This window comes from Amia ocellicauda, chromosome 13, assembly GCF_036373705.1.
Source record: "Amia ocellicauda isolate fAmiCal2 chromosome 13, fAmiCal2.hap1, whole genome shotgun sequence".
NCBI lineage: Eukaryota > Metazoa > Chordata > Actinopteri > Amiiformes > Amiidae > Amia > Amia ocellicauda.
Window position 1 is genome coordinate 6,788,842 of NC_089862.1, and position 24,596 is coordinate 6,813,437.

The window sequence follows — 24,596 nt, forward strand, 5'->3', positions numbered from 1 at the left end:
CACGAACTCTCAACTTCTGCAAAATGTACTAATCACTGAGCATCTCCTCCCTTTTTGAATAATTCTCTACAGATCCATTGTAGAGTACATATAGGACAGTGGGGGAAAATAAATTAAAAAAAACCTGTACAAAACTGGTTAAAAGAAAAATGCAATGACAAGCTGCTGTATAAAACTTTTTTTTATTATTTATATTACAATGAAAGAATGATACAGCACTGTACCATCCAGTGTGGTACAGAGTGTAACCAGCACCAGGTACTTAGGTGTGCACAAATGAACTTATACAATATTATACATCTTAGGATCCACAAAGCACTTTTTTTTTCTTTTCTAAAAAGATACATATTCACAGGTCTCTGGCACAGAACCCACCCACTCAGTGTTCCTTGGGCACAATGCCACACTCCCCTGCCCACACCCACCCCATCTTCCTAACCCCCCAGCACCAACCACTACCCCTTCCACTAGGTACCCTCTGTCCAATCACAGGAGCTCCATGGGTCTGCCAGCTTCAATGGGCTGTCCTCAGCTCCCCTATCAAAAGTTGGTCTTAACATGGAAGGAAAGGTGGAGGATGGGTTAGGACCCAGGATGCTGGCCAGTTGCCACGCTTCGGACCGGAGGCCTGCCCTTCATCTTACAGATTCCGTTTTTCCACACAGTAGAAAATGAGTTCTCAGATGCTTTTCTTAAACGCTAAGATTTGCTGCAATTGATCAATAACTCCAGAAATCTGCCATTATGAAGAATCTCTCTGAAGCACCAAGCAGACTGTGGTTCTGTAGGGCAATCCAAACACAAGAAGAAATAGCGTGTGTGGTTTTGGATTGCTTTTTTGACTTGTTTATGGCATTATTCCAGCCCCCTGTGCCCATAGTTGCAACCATTTTGCTAGAATGAACTTCATTGATAATATTGCCCACTGAAGATGGCAGACCAGCTGATCTTCAGCCCTTCAAACAACTGTGGCCCCTTCACTGCTCTCCTAGTGGCCCTCATACAGCCAGGAACAAGAACAACAACAATTGAACAGCTTCTAAATTTCCTTTGTGCTTTTGACTTCTATGTATTCAAGGGAAAAAAAATAAAAGCAATACTGCTACATTTACCAAGCAGGTTCAGTTAACAGGTTCATGATTTTGTTGTTATTGTTCATTTAACTCAACAAAAAGGCGAGATCTGGTCACACAGCACCAGTCCTAGAGTATTCTTCATGTCGGGTTTAAGGCGATGGCTTAGACAGTCGCATTACTGGAGATTTGCTCAGTCACCCACCCACCATCTCCATCCACAATATGTATTAACCAGAGGAAATAAGTTTTCACAAAAATGTACAAAGAGGGCCAATGAGTGTATATATAAATTCATCTATAGTGTTTCAGATTTTTTTTTTTTTTTTTTTAAACATGGTCTCATATCACCTTGCTGGAACTCGGAGATGGTAGAAATTGTACCATTCAGTTCAACTTATTACTCCGCTAACATGAAACAGCCTGAATGCTGAATAAGCATGTTTAAATTCTCCACAGCAAAAGTCACTAGCTTCATTTGCTGTTCTGTTTGGATTTCCCACATTATTAGCTGTTATTGAGCTATTCTTTGCTAGTGAATGTTTGGTCACATTCCTTTAACAATTCTGTAGAAAAATAATACAAATGTGATGGGAAAAGAAGGGAATCTTAGAAGAGACCCCCAAGTCTGTCTACCCGTTTAATTTCACCATATAGAAATAATGGGAGTGGTTCTGTGCAAGAGGTTTGTATTTTGCGTTTTTTGTTTGTTTACATCTGACAGGTCACCAAAGAATTAATTTGACCAAACAATTTAAGAAATAGCACATAGAGCATTCTGCTATTAACAGTCATGTTGTATAACTTGACATGAGGATAAACTCTTCACAGTCATCTTTTTCATTCATTTATTTTTTACCCCCTCCTTGCGATATGGAGCGGGGAAAAAACAAAGAAGAAAAGAAAAGAATAAAGTTAGTCACAAAATGCACCAAAGATTTTATTACTGCTTCTCATTAGCCTCCAGAAACACTACGTCTTAATATTGCTGTGTGTTGCCTCAAAATAAATGAGGATTTCATTAATATGCATGGAATACATTAACACTATCGTTGAACCTGCTTCATAGAAAAGAAAGGAACATTTTATCAGCTGCCATTTTTTTCTACTCCCACTGTACCTTCCTTTTCATTACATAAAATACAAAACAAGAAAGTGAGAGGATTGTTAACCTATCTGTAACAAAAAAAAAAAAAGATGAAAAGAGAAGGATGTATTGTGTTGGCAAGTTCCAAATGTTAGCAAAAATGGAAACAAGGAGTTTAAAGCTGCCATGACATTACCAATATGGTCAGTGCTACACAGCCACGAGGAGGGATTCAGGTCAGAGTGCAGAGTGGAACTGAACTCCTGCCCCCAGCCCCCCGGCAGCAGCCTGCCAGGACAGACCGTTTCCACCAGAGGTTGGCAGAGTGGCACTGGGGCCTCCTAACTCAGAATCGCCAGCGCTTCATTGCCATTACATTTCATTTGGTTACTTGGGAGGAAAGGAAAAAACAACAAAAGGTCGAGGCAGGGGTCAGGGCCTTCTATCCTGGTTCAGACTGGAATTCCATCGTTATGGTTTCCATTTTTCTGGGTTTGTTTGTCGGTTTTGTGGTTTCTTTGTTGAATAAAAACAGGGATGGAGGGGAAGAGTGAAGAACCTGTACAGAACAGGCTGGTTTCTGTGCAGCCGTGCTGGGAGTGCAGCAGGCCTGTGGGGTGGCAGGAGTCGAGCTGCCCCAGGGAATAGGAGAGGGTTTGTATGAACAGTCACCAAGGCACAATATGACAGCGGGAGGATCCCTGAGACTGGGCTCTGGGTCTGGACCATCCCCACCCTCTCCAAGACTAAGCCTGGCTTCTCATCTCAAGTTTTCTTTTTTTTTTTTTAAGATTTTTTTTCAATTTTTTTTGTAAGAGAACATTTAGGAAAATATAATACAAAATTTCATACAGGAAATATAGACTACACTTGCTAAAATCACTTCTCTAAAAGTGTCTCATAGCATATATTTTTTTATATATACATATACACACACACATACATACAGGTGGATATGTGTGTATATACATGTACATATACATACACACACACACACATATATACCCTTTTTTTGTGTTTTCTTGCATTTTTTTGTGTTTTTTATTTTTTGAGACCCTTCTCAACAGACTGGTCCATTTTTTTTATTTCTTCATAGGCCATGCTCTAATGACTTAACCAAGCAGAGGTTGCACATAGATGCAAGTACTAGTAATAGTAGTAATAGTCGTATTAGTAGTAATAATAATCATAGTAGTAGTATTGCTGCAGTCTTAAAGAAATGATTCCTCCATGAATATTGCATATGGAGCACTGCATTACAAATGTGCTTCCACCCCCTATAAAGGAAATGTATATTTTGCAATTGGTATATGAATGCCATATGCCTTATGCTCAACTCATCTGTAATGCCCTGACACTGCTGAAGCTGAAATTGGTTTCTTAAGGAGAGCTTTGCTTTTAGAAATTGCGGTCACTGTCTACAAAAAAGCAAATGAAAAAAATAAATAAAAAAAAATAACGGTTAACTTTCCATTCCTAGGAAAGACTGCTCTCTTTCTGTGTCAGATCAGAACTTTTTTTTTTTTTTTTTAAAGTCACCATATGGTAACTGGTATAAAAACAAAAAAAAGGAAAAGAAAAATAAGACTAATTCCATTATACAGATATAATACTTCTCTATAAAAGGCTAATCATTAGAGCTGGCATTTTTTGTTTTGTACAGGATTGACTTGTAATCCTAGAACCGTGCAGGCAGGCAGGCAGGCAGACACGCACGCACACATGCACACACACATACACACAACAAAGTGTTGTTCTTGAATTTGGAAATGCATTACAATTAATTTCACTTCTTGCAATTTATGAAGATAGCACAAGATGAGACGGCCTTTGTGGTTGCCATTTAGAAATCATGGCATAAAACATTTGACCAAAGCTGCATCTGAGAGGTTGCAGGTATTCCATGTTCATTTGCTGCCAATAGGCTCTCTCTCGAACACTATCAGGAAGTGTTTATAGAATGGTTCTTTCCATTGTGAAAGACTGAGAAGAGAGGTTAAATCAGCTGTGCTTCTAATGTACATTTAAATACCTATTAGGGTCATTACATTTATTTTATTTTTTAAATATACACATCTATTTTTGTTATACACATCCAGTAAATTTAATGTCTTCGCCATATCAATTCAAAATATATTTATAGTGAGTCACTCAAGTATGATAATAAGGTTTTGTAAAGCAGCATGTCTGTTTGACACTTAAAATGCTACATTAATGATACTTCGGTGTTCTGTAATGTTTTTAGGAATGCATGCCAACACTAAGGCTAAAATTGTTTAATAATTAATAGAAAAACTGTGTGCCAGATTGGGTTCTTTAGGTTAGAGCACTGAATTCAGTATATCCACACACCAACACAACGCAGGAATATATGTTGCTCATTGCAGGAGCAATTTGTTATCAAATTGTGTTCATACACAGAACCTGAAACACATGGAAAAAAAAAAAAAAAAAAAAGATTCCGTACTTTTTATCTTTTAGCGTGGATGTAGATCAATTACATATATTTAAAGATAGGAATTTTGCTACTTTGCTTAAAAAGTAACCTATAATTGGTCAGGTCTGTTCATAACTCTTAAACAGATGAATTCCTTTTGCACAGCCTTTGAAAATACTCAAAACTGCCAACCTTCAGAAAAAAGAATATAAGGCAGGAGAATGGAAAATTGGTCTTCCAAACCTTTCTGCAGAACAGTTCAGTTCGATAAGATAAATGCATCCCTCTTCATGACCTGTCACCGATCACTGTTCTTAAAATATTATCTTTGCAGCCCCTTTAGATATTTGCTAATCTTTTACTGAGCAGGTGAAGAAACTGCCTGAGCGAGCAGCTGAAATGCTACATTCTTGGACAGGAGGCGCACACGGGCACCATAACAAGATGATTGCTGCACGCTCCAGTAACCATTAACACAGGGCTTAGAGAGCTCTTTGATACAGGCTCAGTCCTATCTAGAGACGCACAAATACACTGTGTCCAGGCCTCTCAGGGGGGCTGAAGGAAGGAACTCAATCAGCAGCCAGGCATGTGCGACCTGCGTCTGAGTGGAGAGGCTGGCCTGGACGGCAGACACTGCGGACTGTAGAACAGGAAACCAGCACCTGGGTTCTGGGTCCTGGCAGACACAGCCTGGCTTTGCCATTAAATTCCTTGATTTTCATACCACTCTGAGCAAGTCTGCTAGTGCAATAGACCCCAAAAAGGTAGTCTTTAAGATAATCTAAGGCAGCCAGTTGTTTTTTAAAATATGCAGTCTCTGCAAGATTATTGAACTTTTTTTCCCCACTTGCTGTGGATCAACAGCTTTTGCTTGTTTGTTGGTTTCTTCTCTCTCAAGAGTTAAATGTTTGGTCAGCTAATTTGCATGATCTAGTTATTTAGTTAGTTCTAAATAAGTGCTTTTGGTTTTGTACTGTAACAAATTTTTCACGATTTTCAAGAACAACTTGGCATGAAATTATATACAAAAGGTGCCAATGAGAATCAGTTTTTGTGTGTGCCTTCAATAGTTAAAGATCAACGCTGATTTTTCCTATTAAAAGGAAACCTTAAAAAAAAAAAAAAAAAAAAAAAACACATACACACAAGGTTCTGATTACCAAGTCAAAACTGTACAACACACCACAGTTCTTTCTCCATCAAAACCATGAATTGCTCTGCTATCTGATACTGTGGTAACAATACAGAGAGGATTGGGGTGGGGGGGCAGGGGAGAGGAAACAATGAGTTGCGTATCTGTGGCTGTGTTGTCGGAAGAGTGGCAGTCAACACCTCTGGAATGGCGTGCGGTGCGGTGTGTGGCTCTGCTGCCAAGGGGCCCTCAGTGCAGGGGCTGCAGGACGGGCTGTGGTTGGCACTAGGACAGGAGGGGCTGCAGTCTGAGGGAATGTGTGTAGCTGCCATCGCTGGAGCTGCCCTGCAGGCTGTAGTGGTCTTCGCCGTCGCTCACACTGCCCATGCTGTCCATCTCCCCCGGTGTGAACTCCATGCCCTCGATGTCCACCTCTGCTCGGGCACAGACACAAAACACAGGCAGATGAAACTCGCTACCCCCGGACAGACTGACATGACACACACACTGCTCGCTCTGCCTGTTCAGCCTCGCTCACTGCTGGATAGGAAACACATGACCGGTGGTAAAACAGGAAGAACGGCTCCAGAATAGAAGAGTACTAATAGAGTTACTGTATCTGCAGTCAAGAACAATAACCATGCACACTCTACCTAAAAGCCGGTTTTGTTTGTTGGTTAGTTTTCTAGACTGGCAAATGCAAAGCTTTTATTCAAGACCGAAGGTACAGCTCATGCAGTCAGTTTGTGGAAGTACAGGTGGTAGCGTCAGTAGTTATAGCATAGATAGGAGTGCTAGGAATTGATGGTATCTTTCTGTGTAAAGCGAAGTAGCTGGAAAGACAGATTTGCCCTGGACGTGGCCAGTGTGTGAGCTGGCGGCAACGTACCTTGCTCAGAGTCCGTGGAGATGGTGGAGCCCATGCTGTCTGTGCGGATCCTCTCCAGGCCGTGGATGGACAGCTGCTCCAGCCGGCGTTTGAGGTAGCGGTGCTCTCGCTGCAGCTGCTCCTTCACATTGACGGCCTTGCGGTCCTGCTCCTCCAGTTTCTGCAGCACAAACAGAACATACAGGACTCATCACTGAGGGGCTGACCACACGGGGGGAGGATTGGCAGTGCAGTCCTCACACTCACTCACTTGGACTTGAAAGTAAGAGGAAAAGTCATTGTATTCATAGGTTACCCATTTGAAACAGCCAAGTTAACAATTGGCAAGATCCTTGTAAACTAGCAGCAGAGTCTTGTTTTTTCAAACTGTTTACACCACTTTATAAACTCCTCTGCATTTATTTACTCATTTTACTGGCAGAAGCTAGCTTTGTTTCTGAATTAATTGTATGTCAATTGTATATACATTTCTTTAAAATAATAATGGAAATTGGTTAAAGATGAGATGGAAAATACTTAAAAATTTCAGAACCATATTAAAATTTTACATTTTCACAAAACAGAAGAAAAAAAAAAGACTTAATAGGATTGAAATAATGATAATTGTATATATATACACACACACATATATACAGATGGGTGACAAATTAAAGAAAAAACCTGAATAAATGAGTAGAGGAACATAACAAATACAAATGCCTCCAAACATGTGAACTGCATGTTACGATTAAGCAATTAACATCCCATCATGCTCTGTGGCATGTATACAAATACTGAGCAGGCCCAGCTGGCCTTGATTTTGGATCAAGATGGCAAGAGGAAAGGATCTAAGTGACTTTGAAAGAGGGGTCATTATTGGGGCACGAATGGCAGGAGCTTCAGTCACAAAGACACTCAACTGGCTCATGTTCTGGACAAGTGGGCGAGTGCATGTGTGGGACACCAAGAGAACAGTGCAGGCCTGACTGCTGGACCCCTACAGTGAGAGGGTCCAGAGGCTCTGTTGTGCTGTGGGGGGCATTTTCCTGGCATGATTTGGGTCCACTTGTCCCCTTAGAGGGAAGGGTCACTACAAATCATGACAAAGTTATTCTGAGTGATCACCTTATTCCTATGTTGAAACATTTCTATCCTGATGGGAGTGGTCTCTTCCAGGATGACAATGCCCCATCCTCAGGGCACGAGGGCTCACTGAATGATCTGATAAGTATGAAAATCATGTAAATCATATGCTATGGCCTTCGCAGTCACCAGATTTCAACCCAATTGAACACCTATGGGAGATTTTGGACCGACGTGTTAGACAGCGCTCTCCACCACCATCATCAAAACCCCAAATGAGGGAATATCTTTTGGAAGAATGGTGTTCATCCCTCCAGTAGAGTCCAGAGACTCGTAGAATCTGTGACAAGAGCATTGAAGCTGTTCTGGGGCTCGTGGTGCCCAACACCTTACTGAGACACTTTATGTTGGTTTTACCTTTAATTTGTCACCTGTATGTACATACACACATACACAAAATGTCTTGACAGGCAATGTCAGAAGAACAGCAGCTCTGCAGCAGCGGTCTGGATGGGTTTCAGATTTTCAGTTTCAGACTTGTACCATGAAAACAGTATGGTTTTAAAATAAACTGCTTAATCTCCAATAGTAATGTAGCTTTAGAAACACTTTCATCAAGACTGAAGCTCTAAACACATATTGCCTCTGCGGTTTCTAATAATGAAACACTGTGCACACTGGCTGCAAATACATAAATATATACCTCTAACATACTTGCTTTAAATAGGACAGTGACTCAACACAAACAGGGCACCAAATACACAAAGTAAAATGCATAGTACATTTGTGATCATTTCAATTTAAAAGTTTAACACCAACAGTCTTTCAACTGAAATACCTATTATAATTAAAATTAATCAATGTAGGCCTTCTGATAATGACAAGGTTTTAAATTAAAGTAACATTTACAAAGTGGAGATATAGAGCATAAAAATACCAAACACACACAGAAACTAACAAGTTGCACATCTTCTCCCTGCCTTTGGTCTTTAATTGACTTGTGCTTGTGTTTTACATTTTAACCCACTCAATGCCATGCAAGAGCAACTGATTGTACCTTAACTGATAACATACCCAACATAACTAATAAGGTGATAACACAGAACTGCTGCTTTGTAAGGCAAGGAAGGCGAGGTACAAATAAACTTCAATATATGTGTGGCCATTTCAAATTTTACTACAATTTTAGAATCAAAATCACCCTTCTTTAGGCATTAGAAGCCATGGCTGTACAACTGATAAATGCTCATTAACTGCTTCACCACATATCCAACAGTGCTGGCCTCTGAACATTTAAAGAACTTTGTCAAAACAGTAGCCCCTCCCTTAGTGGCAGGGACACCAAAGTAATTACTTACCTAAGGCCACTGAACTGAAGCAATCCTATACTAAAGGGACACATCAAAGTGGTTAACCAGTACTCTTATTTAATCTTTCAAAAACATGCAGCAATGGGTGAAAAAGCCCAAACAAAAAAGGTTTGTAGCGAGTGACCGGGTCACATGATTGAGCCTAAACAGATCTGCCGTCTCTCAGTGCAACAGGCAGGGCGTGCTGCCGGCTGATTAAGTTGTCCGAGAAATTATACACGATGTTGTTGGAGAAATTCTAACCCCGCCCCTTCCTGGCATTTCCACAAGCCCTGCGTACGTCCTGCTAATGAGCAGGAATGTGTCGTGCAGAGACTCAAAAAAATTAGAAACTCTCCCACCCCACCTTCCCTGCTTACAAACACATTTATTCCACAGCATCTTTGCCTCCAAAAACAAATGCATCTGCGATTACTCAGACAACTTGTGCCACTTAATTAAAAACTCCCCTCTTTATGTAATTCCATATTTATAATCAAACTGTGACCCATAGTGAAAGGTTTTGCAAAAAAACAAGATCCCTTACAAATATATAGTTTTGGGGGTGGGGGATCCAATTCATTAATTGTATTAATAAAGGATTGCCATTAGCTTTCATGTTTGGACTAGCTACTGCAATTTATTTGTCTGTTTACTGCAGTTTTCAGATGACATTTGGTTTTCCTGTCATTTCCCAGTGTAAAATTAAACTGAACTTTACTAGGGCAATTGTTTCACTGACGCTGACCCTAATCTCCTCAAGGAACAAGGCAGTTGTAGGAATTCTGCAAGCTTTTATACTGGGTTCGAAATGCAAATGACAGTATCCCTAGGTTTGTGAATGAGCTGAACATTTCCTTCACATTACCAGTTAAACTAAGGAATGCTGGCTCATGTCAAAATGGGTTAAGACACCAAATTGTTGGTGCTGCAGCAAACCACAACCATAAAAGCACCAAGTCATCTACCCCTGGTCACTGCAGGGATCTAATAATTAGGGCCTTGAGTTTTACACAAGGAACTTTCTGCTGCACTTCATCACCAGCGCAAGGTGGTCATGTAGTCTGCGTAATTAAACCACCTTTTGATTAATAATCTCCCATTTCTTTAATCATCTCAATAAGTCATTGGTATGTTCATTAAGCAGCAGTGGCTACTGACATTTATTTACAGGAACATGCATACCTTTATTCTAATATAATAATAATAATAATAATTCTAATTAAATATTATTTCTTAGAATGTGTAAATAAATTGAAATGTTTCAGTTTAGCAGTAAAAAAAAGAGTAAAGAGTAAAAGAGTAAAAAAAAAACAGCACTGATTCCCAGAACAATTTATATAAACTAGTGAAATCATAACAACACAAAGATAGCATAATAAATGCACGATTGTTCACAAGTAGCATATTAAGTATCACTTATTTTCATGGAAGAAAATGTCATGTGCATTAGATCTTGCTATAAAATGTAAGCATCGTCAGTTGGTTAACCCTGCCTTGTTTCTGTTCTATAAAAACTTGAGCCATAGAAAGAAACTGCTCTTTCAGCATCTACAGAAATCATTCTCCGTCAGTTTTCTTTTGCATATGGTAGTATGCTGGTATTTGTCCATTGCAGATTCACGGTAAGCATAAAATCCTGGAATAGAATGGTTGGGCTTCCGGATCCAAGTACACCCTTGTTGTGTGTCAAATATCCCGACTGCCATTAAAAAGTTATGAGCTGGTTGAATAATCCACATTTTCTTTTCGATTGCTCCAGGTTGTAGTAATTAGTCAGTTTTTCAGAAACCCCATGGAAGATTTTCACACAGTTTGAATATTGCAGCGTTTGTGTTGTGTACCTCATGTGCTATTTCATGTTTGATGGGCTATCACTTCACAGCTGTCAAACCACTGAATCAGATCCACCAGTCTCTTGCTGTGCGTGCAATCAGGGAGAGTTGAGATTTTAAACTTGGACATCTTTAAGTACAGTACAGTACAGATCTTCTGGGTGTCCATTAACTAGTGGGTGTTTGGTGAAACGTGCATTTCCTTTTTCACAAAGCCTGGATAAAAAGGGATGAATCTGGAATGATATTCAGCAGCAGAATACCAAGTACCCCAGCATGTTACGCATGGCTCAGGTGGCAACTGTATGTGTAAAATACAGCCTTCTTCTTGGATTGCTTCTGTCCAGTGGTCTTTAAAACGGTTTTTGCCATTTATTCAATGGTTGCAAATGTCGGGTCTGCTTTTGGAAGATGATCTGCCAAGATATTGCTGAAAAGGGATATTATGTGAGCATTGCAATTCAAGTCATATACACTGAATTTGGGAGTAAACCTAAAATATTTTTTATTGGATGCCTTGATCATGTAACGGAGATGAAAATTATTTCAGTACGATATATTTTAATACATTGTTCCAGGAATCAGTGCATCTTTTTTGTTTTCGCCTTTTTTTTTGGTTTCTAAATTAACTCTTTTGATGAAAAATTACATGTTTCTATTAGTAAACTGAAACATTGAACTTATTTACACACTAAGAAATAATATTGAATAAGACATAAGATATAATGTCTAATTGATATGATGAAAGGAATCTGGAGATTTTAGTACAGTAAGTGGTTTAGTTAAGCAGACTAAACGACCACCTTGCGCTGTGAAGAATGCAGCATGAGATAATCGGTTGCATAAAACACAGGGCCCTACTCATAGTACCTCCACAAGACTAAAGACTAGCCTATAGAGCACTGTGTTAGTACACACATGCGTAAGTCCACAAACTGTATCAAGCTAATTTCCAATATATTAAGCCAGGTGGTAAATGAAGGGCCGTGGACTCTTGAAAAAATCTCCCCCACAGTTTGTGCTCCGTGCAGGTCACTGTACAGGCATGCTTAAACAATTATAGATTTGTAAAAATAAGTATTTAAAACACAGTTTACTTTATTGGTTGGTTTAGGTTGTGACTTGCTCTTGCCCCTCTGTCGGTCCCTGAACCTGCATTAGGTACACATTCAACAGAGTGGAAGAAAATAAGATGAAATGTACATGTTAAAATATCCTAATGTTTAGTATAATATAGTCTACATTCAATCCGAAGCCTAGTGCATGTTAAACGTCGGGTATAAAGAGCTGCCAAAGCTTAGGCATTATTGTGGATCTAAAACAGCCAAACAAACCAGCTGCCATCTGTGTCTGTTCCATCCTACTCTTGCTGCTTCATCAAGCAGTCAGTCATAAGACCTGTGCATACCTGAAAGAAAGCAGCAGACCAGAAGCAGTTTGGTTTCTGTCATTTTCAGAGATCTAGTACAATGGGGTTATAACCCTGAACAGAAAGGCTGTAAGTGAAAATACTGAGCAAACATCTAACTTTCTTCCAACATTCTTCAACACCATGGGTCAGTTCAGCACAACACAATGGTGGCCATTGATTCTTCAGGTTCAAGGACAGCAAATAACTAATGAACTGGGTGGATCCTTATAAAAAAATAAAAAAGTGTGCACCACAGCGCAGGTCTGTGAGTAGCTCCCTCCAGCGGCAGTCTGCTTTACCTTGATGTGCATCTTGGCTCTTTTGAGGAGGCTCAGGGTGGTGTGTCTAGTGCTGTCTGGACCCAGGGGCACCAGCTGCTTCAGCTGCTCCAGATAGAGACGCAGTTTGGCACGTCTGTAAAAGACAGAAAAGCATAGAAGCTGAGTGCAGCTGCTCTTCACCCCTTTAACTCCAGCTTACTGTGCACTGACATTCACCCGGAGCAGAAACTAAAATAAACCAAAGGGGCTCCATGATTTGCAGTCACACACTAGAAGAATGTACCTGTCCCTTGCAAGTTAGCCTATACTCCAATGAGTGAATGGATGACGACTCACACATAACTTTTAGTTACAAATATCAAGAGTAGCTCTGGTTCCAAGTAGTGAACTGAAAAACGTAATCTGATTACTTTAAAGGTCACATCTGATCTCACGTGACAATGCATCACAATGACAACTACGCAAAGGATCACAAACCTGAAAGTCAGACTACTGTAATTATCTGTTCGTTTACTAATACATGACACAATACTTGTTGTCAAGAGATATAGCTTGGCTTTGGGGGTGTGGTGTGAGACACAGGCCAGTCTATTTAGACATCAGAGGACAATATCCTATTTCAACACACACCCCGAGGTGTATTATTGCTTAATTTGACATGTTCTGAAACAACACACCAGTTTGGTGGGATAAGGCACAGAGGTCCCGTCATGGGTGCCGTCATCACACAGCCCACAGAAAGAGACGGCAGAATCCGAGTGCTGTATTACCAAACATTATTTCAAAATACTTCACAATACTCCATTCAATGTGTTAATATTCTAAGATATTTCACATGGATAATATTTTAAATATTTAATGAAAAAACAGAAGGCTTAGATGATGAATGGCCAGAGAAAGAGTAATATATTCCTCAGCTGCTTAGACATTCAAAAAAAAAGTTACATTCAAAATGACAGTGGGATGAAGTACAATGACTAAAGGCAAGGCCCATCTGGGAGCCCAATTCTGGATGCCCTGTGTGAGCCCTTGTGTCCAGAAGACCATACCCTGAGCGTGGGAGACAGAATTGATCCCGAGTGCTGCCCTGCTCTGTTCACAGTTCAATCCCCTGCCCACACTTCCCCCACCTCCCATCCACAGCTGTGTGCAACTGCATAGAGCTCCTATCCCAGTCACTACTACCAATTCACACACTTTCTGTAGCCTTTCTGAGAGTTCCCAAGGAATTCTGCCTGCATTTTACTTCCCTTCACACACCTTGTGCAAAATGTCCAGATAATGTAAAATCAATTAAATGCCTGTGCCTAGGTGTAACTCAAACCTTCATATACATTACAAAAGACCACAGTGTGGCTTCAGCTTCCATCTCCTTTCAATTTCCACTGGCATGCATTATCCTCTCCCCTCTTAGCAGTCACACAAACTGACAAACACAGACACACACACAGACATACCCCTGTGTTTGCACTGACAGACCTAGGGTCAACTCTAGGTTGTCATGTATATCTTGCTGGTTTAATGATCTGTATAAATAGGCACAAAGGTTGCATAACCAGGCAGAGCAGAAGCAGGGTACAATGTGCCTTTTACCGAATTATATAATTGCACAATAGGGTAATGCTCATGTCCATACAGTAACTAGAAACCTGTCCAAACTGATGTCCTTGGTAAACTCATTTGACGTCAGCTTGCAATGCTAACTAGGTCCAATGTTAACTTTGTGACAAACACGGGCAAAAAATCACAGCCATTGTGGGAGCTTTAACAAAGTGAGGACTTCACTGAAAATAGCCATCCAGCAGTTATTACAGTCATGCAAGCTTCTTTCCCTAATATTTGTTCTTCCGTGTTAAACAGTCATGCAGCCAAACAGAGTGAAAGACCAATCACAATCCCCTCCATCACGTTCACAACCTCCGGGTTTGGGCCGATTAAAATAGTATGCAGCCTCCTTGTGTCACACATTTGTTCCATCTCTTTGCTGGGGTTGCCACAGACATGTTTCTTGGCTTCAGTGGAGGTCTAAGACTTGGCCCAGTTGTGGCATTTAAGAAGGGAGGTGGGGGGGTGGTGTGGAATGCTCTCGGCCTCTCTCTCTACCCCCTCTGACCTCAACGTGTTGAGCTGCAGTGAAAACACAGGCCAGACTCTGAACATCTGCTCCTTCTACGATACCATCTGCTGGTCGGATGTCCTGCCCAAATAACCTGTCTACACGTCACTGTGCTGATATGACCAGGCAAGCAGCCGGAGAGAAGTTTCACAAAGTCAGAGCCCAGGCCATTGGAAGCAGTGTGACCATTTCCAACTATGTCTGTGACTCCTGAACTCCCAGGGTTGCAATATAATCAGTGTGGCCAGAATGGAGGAGGCAGCCTTCTTCTGTAAGCAGTACAGATCAGCATCCTGATGCTAATATCATTGTGAGGGTAAAAGTAAGATTACAGGGCATGAATTCAGCTCTCATTTTAACAAGAATCACAGCCCATGGATAGAGTACAATAAATCCACTAAATACTACTACATAGAAAACATTCCACTTCTACCCTCAAAACAATAATATTCCCAGAAGACGGGTGAACAGAAAATATTTACCCATTTCAGAAAAGTTATGCCTTGTTAACAAATTTAGAGATCACCAATACCCCAGTGGCCAAATAGTTTTAACCAATTATGGTGTAGACATGCACACTAGACAGACATGGAATTCATCTCAGGGAAGAAAAAACATGTATAACCATGTATAAACCATGTGCAATACAATTAATAGTAAAGGTTACTGAACAACACTCATTGAAGAAGAGGACCATGCACATTGGTCTCAGCAATTATTTGCATTCAGGTGTATTTACCAGTCACTTTAGAATACTTAGAGCTCAACAACGAAGCAAGGGGCAAAGGTCACAAAGCAAAATGAAGACCAGATGCCTTTAGGATTGAAAAACAGGACCCGCGATTTATGCATTGTTTCCCCAAACACTGTTGTTAGTCACGTTTGTGAATATCAATTGTGAGCAAAGATCAAAGTGCATAAATGCATTGGGTGAACATACCTCTGATTTGGCAAAAATGTGGTTTGTTGGAGATGTATAGGATGGTTGAATAAAAATAGTATCTATTGCTTTACTCAGTCTATTAGCCTTCCTTTTTCAAAAGCCTTTAATTGATATTACAGTACGTATACGCTTCATAATACAGTGGTCCTTCACTAACCAGACCCTAATCCCCTCATCCCTCCTCTAACCCAAGCAGAGTCCAGGCCTGAGGTAGACATGCAGGTGCAGTCTGATACCGTTGGCTATGGATAGGATTTCCTTGCTTAATGCCAGTTGGGCGTTAACTTGTAAACCCATAATCTGAAGAGGTACTTTGCATTTATTCTCTGACTGTGAGCAAGGCAATGCACAGGGCAGAGTTTGCCCTTCCATATCTAACACCACCTAAACACACCTAGTGACCTCTTGTGGATCAAGGGGAGCCAAATAACGAAGTGAAAGAACAACACAAATTCCAACAGAATTATCACTGCTCACTTATCCTTATTGCTTGCTAGATGCGAATACCTCATGAAAAACACACGGGCACTCACATACTTTCATCTTAATCATGAAAGACTCTTGAGAGATTACTGAACACATCACAGAATCCCTCTGGGTTTTCTCTTCCAGGAAAGCTGCTGGTGGCAAGGCAGTGCAGTAGAAGATTTTCTCAAAGGTCCCAGCGGCTGTCCTGGCTTGCTATATTGACAGTGGTGTGCTGGGTGGTTAGAGGTTCTTGGATGAGGCTGAGGGACAGCATAGCTAAAGGGTAGAGTGCAGCGTCCTGCCAAGGGGACTCTCAGAGAACACGGCAGCAATGGAAAGGCAAGGTAAGGAGTCTTCTGTTCTTGGCCAAAGACCTACAGCTTAGGAATGGCAAGTCCAGTTACAAGAGTTTGTCTTTTGAGTGTAACAGTTCATCAGTTGGATAGGATAGGTGATTAAAGCAATGGAACTGAGGGACTTCCACCATTGGAGGCTGTACACAGACAGTTATTTTCACATGGGAAAGATGAAAATTGACTGCAGTGACTATAGTGAGAAAGTAACAGCTGAGCTCGTTGCCTGTTATGATGTGTTCTGTCACACATTGGTGTTCAAAAGCTCTAGTTTGGAGTGGATGCGTTAAAAAAAAAAGTTCTAAATGCAATATATTTAGTTTGTCATTTTTTTTATTTTTTATTTATTTTTATACAGGTGCAGAAAGTACCGCAAAGCACATGTGAACCGATGCATTCCTGGGACCCCTTCCTCCCCTCCTCTAGAGACCACCCTTCCCCCTGTTAGAAAACAAGTGCTGCCCTGAGAGGAGAGTCTGGTCTTTAATCAAGTGGGTGGGGGCCTGAACCCAAACCTGCCTGCCTCAGCCACAAGAAGGAGCTGGGTACTGGCCAAAGGAAGCAAACTGGAAAGGAAAAATTCATCAAAATATACTTCTCTTCATAAAAAAGGAGCTATTCAGAGAACTTCAAAAGTGCAGTGTACTCAGCTGCAGCGGGCAGGGCTTTTCAAATGGTCCTAGAGTAAGTAACCCGAGTTGCTGGGCATTTCCTGAAATATAGAACCCCCTGCACCCCCGTCCCCATCCCCATCCCCATCCCCATCCCCCTTCTTTCTTGCTTCTTTACTATTTCCACCTGCACTTGTGACACTTAAGAAATGTTGGCACAGAAAGAGAAATGAGACTAATGTTTTCAGTTCAGCTGAAGCTGAATGGAAAATACTGAAGTGACAGAAATCCCAAAACACAGAGAGAGAGAGAGAGAGAGAGAGAGAGAGAGAGAGAGAGAGAGAGAGAGAGAGAGACTAAGGCAGAATCTCAAACATTTTTAGTCTTCACTGCTCCATTTCACCAGGGTAATATCAAGGTGTTTCTGAGAATTCTGCAACAAATTGGGAGTCCTGACTGCTACATTTGGTTTATTTGGCTAAACAGAGAACTAGAAAAATGATCCCTCTTGCCTTAAGGTGGTAGTTTTGTAACTTGAAGACCAAAACAAATTATAAAAATGTATAAAACACTGAAGTTGACTCCGTAAGATTAGCCTATTGGAGAAATGTTTTGAAAATAAGTTGGTGGGAAATGGCAAGTTACATTTGAAACAAATACAAAACTGGAGGAGGAGCACGAAGTTTCTGTAGCAATATTTACTTTAATTATGGGTGTGAAAAGGCCTTAGTCTGTTTTTTAAATATAGTAAATAACTAGGATTAGGATCTCTCAGCTAACTTACAACAAAAACAGTTTAAAATATTGGTACATATTATATATACACATTCACACATTAGGTTTCAATATAAAAATGTATACAGGAGCTCACCACCCTTCAAACAGAACTGCTTTCAATTAATTATAATCTCCAACAATAAAATACTACTTAGTAACCAGAGCTTCCATCACATTTAAAACATGCACTTTTAAAATCTTGTGAAACTTGTGCATGTGCGTGTCATAATTTCCATTCTTATTGCCAGAATGTCTGCCTGTTAGAAGAACAATTAGTGTCTGGCTGTGCCACAGACAGCTGCACAATCGAACCCTCACTCTGAGCAGAGGCAAGGATCTCTGCTGTGTAGCATTCACTCAGATTGTAACCGTCGGCAGGGAACCTGTTTACAAAACATTTTCAAAACAGACGGCAAATCAAAGGAAATGAAGTCACCGACTTACAGATGTTCAGTTTTTTCCGTACAGTAGACGTTACTGTGAATGTGTGTCACAGGAAGAGACTGGCTCTTTTGTTTAGGGTTCTTCAAAAACCTGTCGTCAAGGCTAGAGACAGACTTGGGAGTTTTATCATATTTTCTCGTGCCGTTTGTACATTTGAAGTCAGGCATTTAAAAATACAGTAATTTGAACCTCTCTCCTGAATGTTTTCCTCTAAAAAGAAACTTTTAGAAAAAACCTGCAGTCAACAAACAATGTAGTGTATAAACAGTGCTGCATTTCCCAAGCACGATACACGATGTAATAGATTAATGAATGCACATTTATTTTGAGTTATAAGGTGAAGATATCAAGGTTTAAGGCAACCTCTATGCCTCTCAAAGTGTGTATGGGTCTATGCACACTACAGGCTCACATGACCTGGCTTTATGACTTGATCTGAACAACTTCTGGTAAGTGAGGTAAACCAGACTGGTGTAGAGTTAAGTCATTCAGGCAATACAAGCAATATTAGTAGAACAACTTCCCTAGTCTGAAATAGAATGTGGCTTTAACATAATATACATGAATGTACCCGTCCACAATGGAAAAATAGTCTCCTGTTGCATGGGTCATCACTTAGTTGAAGGAACAATAAAAGATCTGAGTTTCTGGCTTAGACTGCATAATAACAATGATGTTACTATCAAATTAAAAAGAAATATGGAGTATGGAGAACCACACACACACACACACACACACACACACACACACACACACTTTCAGATCAAATATGTTAAGTCTGTAAAATGGGCAGGAAAATCAGAAGAATAATATGGAAGGTGTGAACATCTTCAGATGCGTAACACAAAAGGCCTTATGCACATGAAATGGCACATGGCTGATAGGGATCAGCCAGTCACGATTAGCTGCGCAAACCAGCACTTGTTCACACACGAACCAGAATGAGCACGGTTCACACCGCAAGCAACAAGGCATTACCACATCTTTGAGAAGTGTGAAAAAACATGCTTAACCCATGTATCAAAACTCAAAATACATTTTGCATAAATTATATGGCACTGTAAATGCACAAACGTTCCCAAATGTGTACAAATCTACAGGTCTTTATCCTTTGTGTGGTGAGCAATATGCGGTTCATGTTTAAATTTCCCATCAAAACATCAATGACTAAGTTAAGTCACTTGAAAGGGTAATTCAGTTAGTGTATGCTGTATGCCAAGGAAAGGTATCTGGAAAGTCGCCAGCTGTTTTGCTTTCAAATTGGGAGACATCCTTGTACACCAAAAGTCAAAGAGTTTTAATTGATACATTTAAAAAAGAAAAACTGATGGAAATCATTGATATAGATCGAACAAAAACTCAGCTTGCCTTACAACAGGTTTGATGTGTACCTATTTAAGGGGGGGGGCTGAGACAGCTTGGACTTTAGTGCTCAAAACTCACATTCTTCAGAAAATTGTCTTTCCCTGAACCTGTGGTAGTTCAATCAAATCTGGTCACATTCACCTTTGTTCTCCTATGAGGACGTCACTGGTCAAGCAGAAGGGTGCGAAGCAGATTTCTGTATCCTGACCCCACCACCCCCAATAACAATCCATACACATGTAATGCAATCCTTGTTTTTCAAGCAAAGCAGTCATCTGTTCTACCCTGGCAGAATATAGCTAACGAAATGAACGCTGTCAGAGATTTGAATGTGTCCAGCCCCTGTACTTGACTGCTCCACGGATGACTACACATGAAGGCAACTATATAACATTTTTCTTGGGTTGCAGTCCCTCAAGTACATTTAGAAGTAATAGTAACAGGATAGTGATTTTCTTTGTCTTTTACTACAAACTTTGGTGCTTGCCAAGTCCAAATATATACTCAAAGTTGTGCACGAGAGAAACCATTTAAAACCCATGGCTAAATGAAATCAAAACCATAGCACACCTGCTACAAACATTAGGCTACCTTGATAGTAGTTAGATTTATGAGTGGAAGAAAAAAGCATCTGAAAAATAAAATAAAGCTGCCACTGAGTGCTGGGTTGTAGTTTTCCATTAGCAGGTGGGTCAACATGGTTTTAATCTGGCCCCAAGAGAAAAACAAACTAAAAATGACTGACCTAAAATATATATACTAAAAAAAAAAGGCTATATATTGACAGAGAAATACACTATTTGGTGTCTGGGAGTTGGTCTTGGTGTGTTCTCTCATATTTGCATACAATGCATTAACAGCACAAATCAGGTTAAGGGGCATCTGCAAACAGTGTAACAGTTTGTCCATGACTGTAAAAAGTATGCTAGCTCAATACAGTTTAACCAAGTTTAAGTCCAGGATGTGTACAAGTAATAGAAATGCCATTCAGCAATAGAGTGGAGATTAGGAAGGGAAGTCATGAAATTTCACATAAGATAAAAAACACCACGAAGGACAAATGTAAATTGGGCGAATCTAAAGTGTAAACAGTATTGAGTTACAGTGGCTCAAGTAGCTACCTGTACATCTGGTATGCCAATTCTGTACATGGTAACTCAGTTAAAGTAAGCAGAGAAGATAGCTAAATTGCAACAATAGAGCTGGACAAAAGTAAAATGAACAACTCTATCCTGTTGTCAGGTTAGAGATAAACAAATGAAACCTTAAAAACAAACTTCTGTGAAAAGTGTATGAAACCACCTCCACCAAACAAGGAATGAAGAGGCTGTGCAATTCTGAAACTGATTAAAAATGCCATGCTTCTGGGAGTAGGTGTGATGTCTGTGAGGTATAGACCCTGCATAACATTCACACAGTAAGGCTTTTGGTTGTGGTAAACCACCAAAATCACCAGCCTCTCTAAACTCAGAGCACCACGGGGGTCACGGCTACACCTCACAGCCTTGTTTTGTACCATTCACTTTTTGAAGTTGAAGCTTTCCTTGATAGTGCTTGAAAATCAAATCCAGAAGTACAAAAGAGAATGCAATTTACAGTGCTGTATAATAGTTGCCTTGCGTTTTCAGACCTAGCAAACTTCAATAAAGCAGATGTCTTTAGATGTGGAAAACACTGTGGTGCAAGTTATAGCAACAAGGATTTTTTACCTAAATAACAAAAATGAACAGTCTTCTCACTGGAGAAACAAATTAATTAAAATTTGAATTTCAGCTAACTGATTTAAGACACCTGAACTCTCCTGACAGGCTGGTCTTATTGTCCAGAACAAGGGTGAGTATAGATCTATGTAGCTATGTAAGGTAATAAACACAAATTAGTAAAAGCTAATATCTAGGAGTCCATGGGCTGGAACATTTGAAATGGCTCAAACTGCGGTGGGAGTCTTATTTACATGCCTGATCAAGTTTTTTTTTTTTTTTTTTTAAATGGTATGGGATCCACAATGCTGCTGGAGGCACAAGCACAGTTATACCACAATGCATTCCGACAGATATGAACTGACGTGACCTGCACATCTGTCTGCAAAGAATCAGTTCTGCCCAAGGGATTCTTCCCCCACTGCCTCCCCACTTCCTTTGCAGGTCATGCTAAGGAAGAGATCATATACTGCAATGTCTGTGTAAGTTCAAGTGAGAAGATAACCAAACAATTATTAGTGCGGTCAATTCTCACCGTTATAAAAACTAAAAGTTTCCACCGTGACAGATCACTTTCATAACAAGGAAAACAAGTGCAAACTGGACCCTGTGGTGGTGACACCCTAGATGTGGGGGAAGGGAATGAAACCACAGAAGAGTCCCCAATACAAACCTGCTCTCACCCACAGACAAGATCTCTCATGTCAAGAGCGCAACAAGTTCAGTTTATAAAAATCCCTCATCACTCAATCTCCCTGTACTGAAAACAATGAAGTGCAGCACATGATCAGGTGTGAGACGAGTTCCCCTCCTCAGAAGAGGTTTGGTCCAGCGGTATGGGAGCAGCCTCCACTGCTGCTGCTGTAGTGTCATCCTACTCTGCACCTTAAACCAAAGGAAATATGACACCACCAGTATCCTTCTTGACATTTTCTGGCAGTTGCTTTCCTCCCCCTCAGTCTGGGCCAGTGCAGGGGTGTGTGCTACCGGTGACTGTTCTGCTGTGAAGCTTGTAAATCAGATAGCCGACACTGACAGTGTGTAAAAGGGCACGAGTCTCTGTGCGTCTAATCTGGCAGTGCTCACTCCCACACTGACAACAATTGACTCCTCTCCTTGGTGTGTTTGCAGAACGTGCGGAGGAACACAGATTTCAACCCAGCAGCACACAGGGCAGCCAGGAGAACAAAACAGATAGGTGAGGGGGGGGAAATCAAGGGAGAAATGGAAGGATGATGAGGTGGCCGAGAGGAACTGAAAGGGGGGGGATGACATCTCCTGTGCTCAGAGAAACCCTGCCAAGAGCAAACAATGGCATACACGATTGACAAGTTTGGCTCTTTCCCCCCCCTCCTCCTTTGCAATGCCTGAAACCTGTCTGGTTTGAATTAGTCACATATTATTCGTTTTACTATACATCACACGGTGGTGATTTTAAATAGTGAAACAAGTCCAAGCTAGGATAAGGTGCCAAAGCTGCACGGTATGGTTTTATGTTACTACTGTTCTTCAAGAACTACAATTTACAGGAACACAGAAAAACCATAAGATGCATAATTACAAGCAAACACTGCACTGCACATATACACTGCATGTATATTTCTAGATTATTCTCACAAGAGGATTTTATTATTACCAATGATTACAAAACAAAGCAGGATAGCACACGGCACATTTTATTGTGGTTTTCAAATATCAAATCGCATTAAAAGTTTTGCATGACTGCACATAAAACAAGAATGAAACCTTACACCAGTTGAAGTACAGCCAGACTGTCCACAACATTCTGTAATATCTAGGCAGAGCACTTGTGCTACCAAATTCAATGTAAACATATTTCCACAGCCCACAGGCCTCAATATACAGACAGTTACTGTATGGTTTTCTCGTTTTCATAGTCTTAAAAACAAGCTCTTCACCAGGGTATCTGAGAAAGGTCATCTGAACCTTTGCGTGCATGGCATCACTAGAAATCATTCAGTTCACAGACAGAAAGGAAATTATGCATGGAATTAGAGGATTAAAGCAATTTGTTCATTCTGGAACCCCAGCTACAACAACTTTGTAGTGCTATTTTAATTTATAATTTCATATTGTTTCTCTCTCAGCAGACACCCTTAACCTTTAATACAGTACAGATATGATCAAACATTAAAATGGCAGACTCAGAGTTTCACACATACACAGCCAGTGGGGCAGAATTAAGAGGCAGGCCATTAATATTAGTACTAAAGAATTACTCTTCGTTAGTGCCACCTCATTCAATTCAGCCCAGCCCAGTGAGGAAACCAGAAATCTTGATGCAAAGTAAACCCAGTGGAAGGAAAAATATTCCTACTCATAATCACATTCTTAACTCGAAGAGAAGTATTTGACCGAAAAGCTAAATGTTTCAGCTCTTCGGTTAAAGAGGGCCAACACTGAACAACCACATGAGCAACTGAAATTTTCACTGGTTCTATAGAGGTGCAAATTAGCACATGTATATTTTGAACAGAAGAGTCTTCTAGATTGTTAAAGCTATACAGTATATAATTATATATATTGTGGCAGTGTGAGAGGCAAGGCTGTGGTCAGGGCGGGTCTTTCAGTGGAGGAGACTACAAAACCCCTCCTCCAAGACTCCAAACCCCAGAAGCCAGCAGGGCTCCTGATGGCCATAGCCCCGCCCACCACTTCCCCTATAAAAGGAAGAAGGAAGCAAACCAGTGTGTGCATGCTTGGCTGGGGTAGCAAGGTGCACAGGAGAGCGAGAGCGAGAGCGAGAGCGAGAGCGATAAGGGATAAGGGATAAGGGATAAGGGATAAGGGATAAGGGATAAGGGATAAGGGATAAGTTCACAGTTGACAGATTCACTGGCTTATGATCCTTTTTCTGGACCTGGACCATTCTCTGTCTTAAACCCCGGACTGTCTGACAACCTCCCACTGGTAACGAACTTTGATTACGGACTGTGACTACGAACCTGCCTTGCCCCTGTCGTGCTTCTGTTTGCCCAGTGTTCAGCTCCATTATTGTTATTGTTTGTTTTGTAGTTAGAGATTGTTTACGTTTAGTTAGTGCTCGGACAGAGCTAGGTTTTGTTTTGCTTTTTGACACTGTGCCTGCCCTTTAGGGAAACCATAAAACAGCAAGCCTGTTTTGTACCCTTTGCCTGCCTTCCTACTGTGTGTTTCAAGACCAGACCCCGCCTACATACAGCCCTTTCTTGTGACGGGCCCCCCAATCCATTACAAATATATAATATACACCGATCAGC

At 40.7% G+C, this 24,596-nt stretch overlaps 1 protein-coding gene across 1 annotated transcript in view; it reads right to left on the minus strand.

Annotated features, from left to right (window-relative positions):
* Positions 1-166: 166 nt before the first annotated feature.
* Positions 167-24,596, minus strand: part of mxd4 (MAX dimerization protein 4) — a 36,259-nt gene continuing 11,829 nt past the window's right edge. Inside the window, exons 4-6 of the mRNA XM_066719799.1 lie at positions 12,578-12,692; positions 6,622-6,781; positions 167-6,166 (exon numbers count right to left, since the gene is read on the minus strand). Of these exons, the coding sequence (XP_066575896.1) occupies positions 6,018-6,166; positions 6,622-6,781; positions 12,578-12,692 (424 nt within the window). The 3' untranslated portion in view covers positions 167-6,017. The remainder of the gene's footprint in view (positions 6,167-6,621; positions 6,782-12,577; positions 12,693-24,596) is intronic.